General features: G+C 42.7%; 2 protein-coding genes across 4 annotated transcripts in view; both read right to left on the bottom strand.

Moving 5' to 3' along the window:
- The window catches only part of LOC135107236 (uncharacterized), a 15,894-nt gene extending 14,404 nt beyond the window's left edge, over window positions 1–1,490 (bottom strand). Inside the window, exons 1-3 of the mRNA XM_064016896.1 lie at window positions 1,481–1,490; window positions 649–656; window positions 76–218 (exon numbers count right to left, since the gene is read on the bottom strand). Coding sequence (XP_063872966.1) covers window positions 76–218; window positions 649–656; window positions 1,481–1,490 — 161 coding nt within the window. The remainder of the gene's footprint in view (window positions 1–75; window positions 219–648; window positions 657–1,480) is intronic.
- A 1,026-nt stretch (window positions 1,491–2,516) lies between these two features.
- The window catches only part of LOC135107428 (hemicentin-2-like), a 194,722-nt gene continuing 187,238 nt past the window's right edge, over window positions 2,517–10,000 (bottom strand). For all 3 annotated transcript variants that reach the window (XM_064017280.1, XM_064017282.1, XM_064017281.1), the window contains 3 exons: window positions 3,355–3,486; window positions 3,102–3,263; window positions 2,517–2,789 (listed from right to left, as the gene is read on the bottom strand). In XM_064017280.1, the coding sequence (XP_063873350.1) occupies window positions 2,602–2,789; window positions 3,102–3,263; window positions 3,355–3,486 (482 nt within the window). In that variant the 3' untranslated portion in view covers window positions 2,517–2,601. The remainder of the gene's footprint in view (window positions 2,790–3,101; window positions 3,264–3,354; window positions 3,487–10,000) is intronic.

The following is a 10,000-nucleotide window of genomic DNA, read 5'->3' as shown; positions in this document are numbered from 1 at the left end:
GTCAAAATTTCACTAGAACCGTTAATAAATAAACAGAAGTTACTCATGCCACCATATCAGTCATGTTTAACTCACAGGAAGACAGGTGAGGAGGAAGTCAGGTTACGCAGCAGCTTATCCAAAGTGGGGGACACGCTGGCATGGCCTCCCCTGCCGCCGCCCACGTCATCTTTGTTGTTGTCACCACTAATACTGTTGCTTCTTTCTCCACTGCCTTTCTGTCTCGACAATGGAAAGAAATGTCAATTACTATTTATAACTGATGAATTAAAATATTACCATATCATTACCATGATAACAAGAATGAACTCGGAATTTCCTTGACATTACAGGATTTTTATGTTGTACTTAGAACAGCTTTTCCCTTAAATGGGTTGTGATATTCCAATATTCTGAATGCATAAGACTCGGCAGCTTCCGAACCCTGGCCAGCGCTACACCTTGGGGTGGTGTCGTGTTCAGGAAGCGGTAATGATCTCGCCAAGAATTACATGGAAGCCTTTAGCTCCGCGCCACCATCAGTACTATACGTATGTTACCGAAGCAGGAGGAAGGACACTGGCAGCCTGACCTGGGTCACGCAACGTGGTTGTCTTGGGGAAGTAAAGAGTGTTGGGAATTTTTCTTAAATTACTGACACAACCATACCTCAGCTGCTGAATTTTAAAAAAAAAATCTGTTAAACCACAATTATAATTTTTTTCAAGTAAATATTAAATTTACCGTAAAGGCAGACACTAATTTAAGTTCGTATATTGCTCTAAAGAAAGCAATACATAAGAAAGAAGTCAGACATCCGGCAAAAGAAAAAAGCAATTAATTCTCTCTCTCTCTCTCTCTCTCTCTCTCTCTCTCTCTCTCTCTCTCTCTCTCTCTCTCTCTCTCTCTCTCTCTCTCTCTCTCTCTCTCTCTCTCTCTCTCTCTCTCTCTCTCTCTGTGTGTGTGTGTGTGTGTGTGTATGAAGACGTTTATGTTCAGCCGTCACTCGTCTGCCGAGCGTCGGGAGGGTGGTCGCGTGGGTCGTCCCACTGCTTTGGGCTTGCTGGTTCCTGCCGCCGTATTTGCGTCGCCGCTGCGAGGAGCCGAGTTCTAGGGACTTCTGGGACTTCTTGGGTAATGAAACGAGGGAGGAAGAAGACGAGGAATTCCTGCGGAGTCGTGTTCCTTTCCTGTCGAGGAGGAAACTGCTCGCCCTGGGGGACGGCGTTCCCTTGGGCTGCAGCGGCTTTGCCTCCGCCAGGAAGGTGGCATATCAGAGAACGAAGATCGTGGTGAAGATAATGAAAGACGTTAGCTCCGTTAAGCTGTTGCTGCGAGGGGCGTGCATTATGGTGGAGGTGGAGGGGGCAGGTGGAGTGCCCTAGCTCCTGGCCGTGTTTCTCCAACCGCCCGTCTTGGTGCAAATGTTTGCCGGAGACTCGTACGCTGAGTACATGGAACGACTATCTAGACTCACTAGTGGACGGCTACCTAGACTCACTAGCGGCCATCGCGCGCCTCCTCTGGGAGATTCACGGCAAGAGAATCGCGTACAATGACGTGCGGAGGTGAACATCACATTCATCGGCAGTGTGCGTGAGCCGGTCTTCCACTTCATTGACCTTGGCCTGTCGTTTGGCTTCGTCCAGGTCGTCGCCGAGCTAGTGTGGGGCGATGAGTTTCCCGTCCAGGAGTTTTCCGTCCAGGAGACACGACCACGATAACTGCGAGTTGTGTAATGACAATGACGATGACGCGGCGGCTAAAAAAAAACAAATGTCAGCGCCTAAACTGTTTGGCGCCAGAGATGTTATTCTTGAACCCGTGATACTCTTCCGGTGACGTGTACAGGTTCGGCACGATGGTGAGGAAGGTGCTGCAGTCTCATCAAAGCGCCCCCGTGCCCCACCCTCTGTGGAGATTGGTCAAGATGTGCATGCAGCTCAACCCAGAGCGCCGCTGCTGCCTGACCTGTGCCACACGAGCCATCATCAGGCTGAAGGCGTGGCTGTCGCCCGACCAACTCGACCAATCCTTATTCGGCTTACGTGGCTCATCGGGCGCTGAGTGAGCCCGTGATGCGCGCACTCCAGCGGCACGCGTGTCTACCCTCTAGCTTTTATTTCCTCTTCTTTCACTACTATTCATCAGTTCTTGTCTTCTCCTTCACCTACACTTTCTACTATCATGCCCATGCCCATGCCTTTACCTGTCCTAGAACCTTATCAAAGGACTGGAATGGAATTTAGTGAATTATTTTTGTGCCAAGAAACAATTTGGTTTTGAGGCGGATATTTTTCAAAACCTGATAGATTATTCCTTATTCAGAGCACACGAAATGTTTTTCACGGTTAGAATATGATTATGCTTTCATACTTCTGTACACATTGTTGTACCATACTTCTCTATGTCTGTACACACATCTATTATAGTTATGTTGTATGTTTCACTGCATACATAATATATATTATATTTACGTATATATTATTGCCTTTATATAACGAAAGAAAACAGAAAAGAAATAAAAAAAAAAAACAGGTGTGACCCTCACCAACAAGCGACGAACTTGTTAACATGGAAAATTAGGTGGTCTTCGCTCATTGGTTAGTTAAACTTTGTTACTTAACTTATTGAATGTCGTGTCCAGTAAAGCAACAAGCGTCTCTCTGGGTAAATCAGACTTGCCTGTGTGTACACCAGAAGGGAATAGCGAGTGTTGGTGCCCCGCGGCGGCCCCGCCTCGCACCACACCCGGAACCCAGACGCCGTGTGGCTGTTGACGCTGCAGTTCCTCACCGGGCCCGGCCGACCTGTTACTCACAAAACGGCTTTATATGATATGGTTTGCAAAAAAAAAAAAAAAAAATTCTGGTAAGAAAGGAAATTCGTTAACGTTATTGGTTACCAGAAGTATTTCAACAGTTTACATTCAATTTGATATTTCTATTCCTGCGAAGAAACTTCTCTTCTAAATTAAAGGAAGAAAAAAGTGCTATCGGACACTGACAATTGAGACAAGTGAAGAAGAATGCATGAAAATTACTTTTTTTATTTTTTTTTATAGATATATAAATCTCTTTGCAAGTATTCACATCTCACGTGCCAGTGTTCGAGAGCCTCACCTTGAGTGTAGACGGTCAGTTTGCATGGCGTGGTCTGGGTGCCGGCGTCATTCTGAGCCCAACACAACACCTCCACACTTTTCTGCGTGACGCCTCTCAAGGTGTAGTGGCCCGTCAGTCCTTCCTCGCGCCCTACGCTGTGCAGCCTTATTGGCGAGCCCTCTGGGAAGCCAAGAGGAAAACATGATGGTGGTGACATCAGTTTAGTAAGACGAGCAAACAAGTGTACAGATGAGCCTCGGAGAGAACTTACCTGAGTCGTTCTTAAGGGCCCAGGTGAAGGTGAGGCCTGTGGGGTACGCTTCTACCTGGCAGGATACAGTGACGGCCCCGCCCGGTGCCACCACGTAGTGCCGACGCTGCTGCACTGCGCACACCGGTGCGACTGAGGACCAGAGGAAGTCGAATAGGGTGAGAAATACTGAGACGGGAATTGATGGAGACAGTAGGCATGGCAGATTTTAATTTAATCCTATAAATAATCTATATAGATCCCGAAAACAAATGAAACGATGCAGTCTTTATTCTCGGTTCTGGCTGCACTGAATGACTTAGAATGGATAAGTATTTTAATATTAACAAATAGAGACAGGAAAAAAATTAAGTGAGAAACGTGCACACACACACACACACACACACACACACACACACACACACACACACACACACACACACACACACACATACACACATTACTTGATGTTTACATCTTGTGATAGACTCAGACTTTATCAGATCTCATCAACGAAACTTGGCAGAGAGAGAGAGAGAGAGAGAGAGAGAGAGAGAGAGAGAGAGAGAGTTGACAAGAATACAAAGTTATCTCAAGACACCATTTTTACATAGAATTACGAAATTTATCATAAAACAAACAAGGAACGAGACAGGTGGTCATTGTAGTGGCGATGAGAGAGAGTAGTGACAACAGTGAGGAGGTGCAAGATTCAAGCGTTGGTGAAGGGAACGAAGAGGCGCTGGAGGTGACGATGTCGATAAAGATGGTGGTCGTAGTGATGGAGGAGATGGGTATAGTGCAAGTTGTGATGATGGTGATGGTTATAGTGGAAACTGTGTAATAACGATAATAATAATAATAATAATAATGATAGTAATAATAATAATAATAACAATAATAATAATAATAATAATAATAATAATAATAATCTACGGTTTATTTATCTGCATTATATTATGAAAATGACAAATATAATGACAAACAAAAAATAAATGAAAGGAGCTTAATGTAATATTTTTCAGTGCAAGAAGTAAATTCGCGAATCGCGCGACTCAATTTCCTGATAAAGAACTTTAGAAAAAGCAGGAAGCAGAAACGAGAAGGATTGAGGAGGGAGGATAAGAGAAAACTACGCAAGGGAAAGGGGACGAGATTTTGGCTGGAGCAGATGCAGAACCAAGTACATGGAAGATGAAGGTCTTTGGATGAAATTTTATCCATCAGCGAAATAAGATGCTCCATATCGACTCGCTGATTCGGGCATTGCATCTGCATCTGGGAAACTGATGCATGCCTTTGACTTTTGGTATATCCAGGAAAGCGGTTTAGTGCTTCTTTTCCTTTTAAAATTTTTGTAAAATTTTCTCTCTCAGACACACACACACACACACACACACACACACACACACACACACACACAAACACACGCGCTCGCGCAAAGGTATATATAGAGAAAGACGAGGTTTCCGTTGCCCCACATAGTATAACTGTTCTTTACGCTCAAAAAAGTTACTCTATAGTCAAAGTAGCTAGAGAGGCTCCTGACCAATACCAGCTAAAATTGGCGAAGGGTCAGGGGACTGCTGGAGCGAACTGAGACTGGAGGGGAATGCCGTGGTGAGTACGAGACACTGAAAGAGTGTTGGACGACTCCTTTCTCCACACTGCACCATTTGCTGTAAGGGTCGGGGTCGGTCTAAAACGAAACAGGTGAGAAGCCAGACCAGGGTGCTTTCTCTGGAGACAGGGAGAGCCAGCGCCGGAAGGAAGCACAGCAGCTTGAGCCCCGAGTTAGAGAAGGTTGGTGTACTGTCCCAGGGAAGTGGACCCGAGGGCGAAAACAAGTTGTCCTCACAAACAGAAGTGCAGGCAAGTGCGATGAGGAGCCTTGGAACCCATGCTGGAGGGGCCAATTGTTCGGTGGTACGAGAGGACCGAACCATCTCTGATGACAACGCCCACAAGGGGGCTTTTCCTGATTCCTAGATGGGATGGGATCCAGTGTAAGTGAATTCCCCACAGTCAAGATGTGAACTTTTTTTTACTAAACTCTCCTCCTCAGGAAGAACATAAGCTCCTGGGGACCAAGGAATTACGAACAAGAGGAGTGCCTATAAGGGTCTTGCGTCCCACCGAGGTCTGGGTACTTAGATGAATCGCAGGGCTGGCCAAGATGTAGTCAGCGGCGCAGGATGCGGGTTTGGGCGGATGAAAACAAGAGGGGAGAGTTTTCATAGCCAACACAAACCAACCCAAATGATGCAAAATATAAGTGTGTGAAGTGTTGTAAATTGCGACCAAAAGTCCCATGACATGTCACGAGGATGACCCTGTAATACAATAATCCAATAATCCAGTATCCAGATCCAAATATCCAATAATGATATACGTTGTATGGTAATTAGGTGTATAATAATTTTCTAAGGAGGCAGCATTCTTGAGGCATCAAGGATCGCTGTGGGCAGCGCTGTGCTTTTCTGTCTACTCAAGGAGGGTGGCTGAGGACACACGATCTCGCACTCGTCACCACCCTAGTCTCTCAAAATTCTTTCTAAATACTAAAATATACATGTTTTTATAGCGTTCACCTTTAACTTTCACCTGAAAACCACAGAAATTAACCACGAGTGACTTCATCTGCAACATTGAGGTAAGAGCTAATTAACAGAGTCCAAGGATAAATACTTCATCACATTCAAACACCCCGCTGGAGCAACGCTGTCAGTCAGGTAAAACAATCGATGTGTGATATCCTTTCATGCATTTCACGCGCTGAAGGCCTTGAATGTGAAGTGCAGCACAGACACATAACATTAAGACAAATGATGCAGGGAACAATACACGGCTTTATGCAGTCGTTCTAAGAGCAGACTCGACTATTCTTTCTCTAGCAAAATAGTATTGTAAGAATATGAATACAATGCAATAACTATGACCACCACCATTATTTTTCCCTTTTTATTCTTGAGAACACAAGTGATCTCCAGTAGTCCGCTAAGATCTTGAAATAATTAAATAGCAACAACCAAGTAATGCGTAAAATTATAAAATAATATGAAATGCGACATGGAAGATTGGAGGTGTGGGGGATAAATATGTGGAAAAAGATTCTCTCTCTCTCTCTCTCTCTCTCTCTCTCTCTCTCTCTCTCTCTCTCTCTCTCTCTCTCTCTCTCTCTCTCTCTCTCTCGTAAAGCCAGTTGTCAATGTATTATAGTTTACTTCAATGTATGGCATATATATCAGATGAAATATAACGCATGAGATGTTGCACACAATATACACGTACTTTGCCGTGTTAGACAAAAGTTGTCTCGTAATACCATGAGCATAAGGTAATCTAGAGATGTGAAGGAGCTTAATGAGTATGGCACATCAGGGTCATATGTGGGTCGAGAGAGAGAGAGAGAGACAGAGAGAGAGAGAGAGAGAGGAGAGAGAGAGAGAGAGAGAGAGAGAGAGAGGAGAGAGAGAGAGCGAGAGAGAGGAGAGAGAGAGAGGAGAGAGAGAGAGAGAAAGAGAGAGAGGAGAGAGAGAGAGAGAGAGAGAGAGAGAGAGAGAGAGAGGGGGGTATAGTAGTAGTAGTAGTAGTAGTAGTAACAATAATAATAAGAAGAAGAAGAAAAAGAAGAACAGCAACAACAACAACAACGCTACCAACATCATTACCATCATCATTGTTATGATTATTATGATCATCATTATTATTATTATTATTATTATTGTTATTATTATTATTATTATTATTATTATTATTATTATCATTATTATTACTGTCATCATCATCATCATGATCATCATTATCCTTGTTAACATTAATAATAATAATCACCAGTTTATTGAAGTGACATTCAGGGACTGAAAACATTAAAGTGAAAAATTCATTGCTCTAATGATTTAAAATTTCAGGAATAATGCTACAATACAACGATTAACTAAATATGAACTGAAGTTAACTCTTCACTATGTATGTGTGTGTGTGTGTGTGTGTGTGTGTGTGTGTGTGTGTGTGTGTGTGCCGAGGCTAGGTGTTTGTGCTCTGAAAGGACCAACAACAAGTTGAGGCCATCTGCAAACAAACACTATTCAACGTGTTTAGTAGTGTTCGTGTGTTGACTTTCCCACACAGCACGGTAAGACACATTGCCACCATCAGCACGCATGCACATATTCACCAGTACGTGTTTGTGCATTTCAAAAAAAAAAAAAAATAAAAAAAAAATAAAAAAAAAATATATATATAATATATATATATATATATATATATATATATATATATATATATATATATATATATATTATATATATATATATATATATATATATATATATATATATATATATATATATATATATATATATATATATATATATATATATATATATATATATATATATAACTTACCAACTTTTAAAGGGCTAATCTTTCAAGTGAATACATAAGAAATTATCTCCTTCCCTCCCCCTCCACTCTCTCTCTCTCTCTCTCTCTCTCTCTCTCTCTCTCTCTCTCTCTCTCTCTCTCCCTCTCTCTCTCTCTCTCTCCTCTCTCTCTCTCTCTCTCTCTCTCTCTCTGTCATAATAGGATCATAATACTGTGAATATTATAGATATATTTCAACGTGTGTTTATTCAAGCTTTTTTTTTTTCTTGCAAAACCTCGTACTTGTTACAGACACTGCCACCAAGAAATTGTGGGAGTCAGTATCACAAAAACAAGTTCCCTGCAAGTATTAACACGGATGATCATGCAGAGGATGAACGCATTAGGTGGGGCGCGGGACCCTGCATGGCGTAACGATGTGATAACGTAAGGATTATGAGGATGATTATGATGAGGTTATTAAGTAATTAAAGCAGTGGCTTCCAAACACTGGGGTGTGGCCTTGGGGCCGCACCCTTGTGTGCTGAGCCTCAAACCTGTAGCACAAAGAATGCAAATTTCTGTTGAAAATTCATATCTATAAGATTGTTTCATAAATATGCTTTATTATTCCTCCTCGATTATTAATGTTGTTGAGGATGTAAACATAATCGAGTTTCCAAATATTTAGCAAAGCCTTGTTATAACTGGCACGGCCTCATTCTGATTGCAAACTACGAGTGTGATCAAACATGCAGCTGACATTTGGGCCTCATTATCATGATACTGTGAGTCTTTATTAAATCCTTTATTTATTTCTCCCTTAGCGTAGCAGCGGCCCTGGTGAGGTGGCTGAGTGGGTGGCTGGTCTGGCTATAAACGAATAGATGTCTGGGAAGTGATCCAGAGGACCATTCACAAGAGATTGGAGGCGGGAGTGATGGCATGGGATCCTGAGATTGCCCAAAGTATATTACACGGACACCGCGAGAGTATACGGGGAAAAAATAAATAGAAAATAAATAGATAAATATTGATAATAAAGTAGGCTGAATTCTGTCGTAGTGGATGACGATGGTAACGTAATTTCCTTGATAAACGATTTGAATGATTACAATATTACATAAAGCAGGATCAACTGAAACCTTCCTCTTTCTATTAGTAAAAGGACAGGGAGAAATTGGCATCGGTAGCCACGGCAGGGAATGCGCGGCACGAGGACGGATAAAGGATATAATAGAAAGCAAAGCGCCGCCCCGTTGATTGTGTTCAGCGGAAGGAGTGGCGTTATCTTAACACTTCCCAGATTGGAGGCGAGGCAGAGGCCGCCTATCACAGGGACATTCGTTTTGATATAGACTGCAGGGAACAAACCCAACTGTCAAGCGACTGGCGGGGCAACGGCTTGATCCTAACAGCGCCTCGCCTGGAGAGCGTGTGGTGGTTGTGGTTGTTGTTGTTAGTAGTGGTGGTGCTGATGGTTGTGGTGGTGGTGTAAATGGCGATGAGTTTTATAATGATAGCACTGATGATGATGATGATGATGATGATGATGATGGTGAGGATGATGATGATAATGATAACAATAATAGTAATAGTAATAATAATAATAATAATAATAATAATAATAATAATAATAATAATAATAATAATAATAATAATGATGATGAAAGTAAAAGATGATGATGATGATGATGACGGGAAAAATAAATTGACAATGGAAACAATAATGACGAGGATAAGGATATTTCGTCCATGAGGTGTCTGAGAATGAAAAAAAAGAAGGCGGCCGTGTGTAGTTCCGCTGGACGCAGGCACAGAGACGCACCCCGCGATCTTCCTTCCTCCCGTCTTGCCATGAGCGCCAACACATTTGTAAATGATTGACACACCCTAAACGCAGGTGGCCAGGCTGGAGAGAAGCCGTGGTAAGGCTGAGATAAGAGGAGGAAATCAGAGAATGAGGATAACATACCAGGCGCCGTGATGACTACTGGACTTTCCCGATACTCCCTGAACAGTGTGCGCAATGACGGAAACTGCACAGAAAATTTAAAGACAGAGAAAATCGAAATAACGAAATATAAAATGAGGATCACATTAAAATAAACCGGCGAGTCACAATATGATCCAATTCAGGAGAACATGATGGTCTTCACTCACAAGAAAGACAGCAATAGAGATTTCTGTAAGAGCTGTGGAGGCACCAGATACGAGTAAGTTTAAGTTTCGTAAGCGCCTGCAGGCACCACACCCGAAGAACACACAGATCGATGTGTGGTGCACGCACGCGATAGCCAGC

This window comes from Scylla paramamosain, chromosome 15 (genome assembly GCF_035594125.1).
Source record: "Scylla paramamosain isolate STU-SP2022 chromosome 15, ASM3559412v1, whole genome shotgun sequence".
Classification (NCBI taxonomy): domain Eukaryota; kingdom Metazoa; phylum Arthropoda; class Malacostraca; order Decapoda; family Portunidae; genus Scylla; species Scylla paramamosain.
Note: the sequence above shows the minus strand (reverse complement) of the source record. Positions and strands in the feature narration are given on the sequence as shown.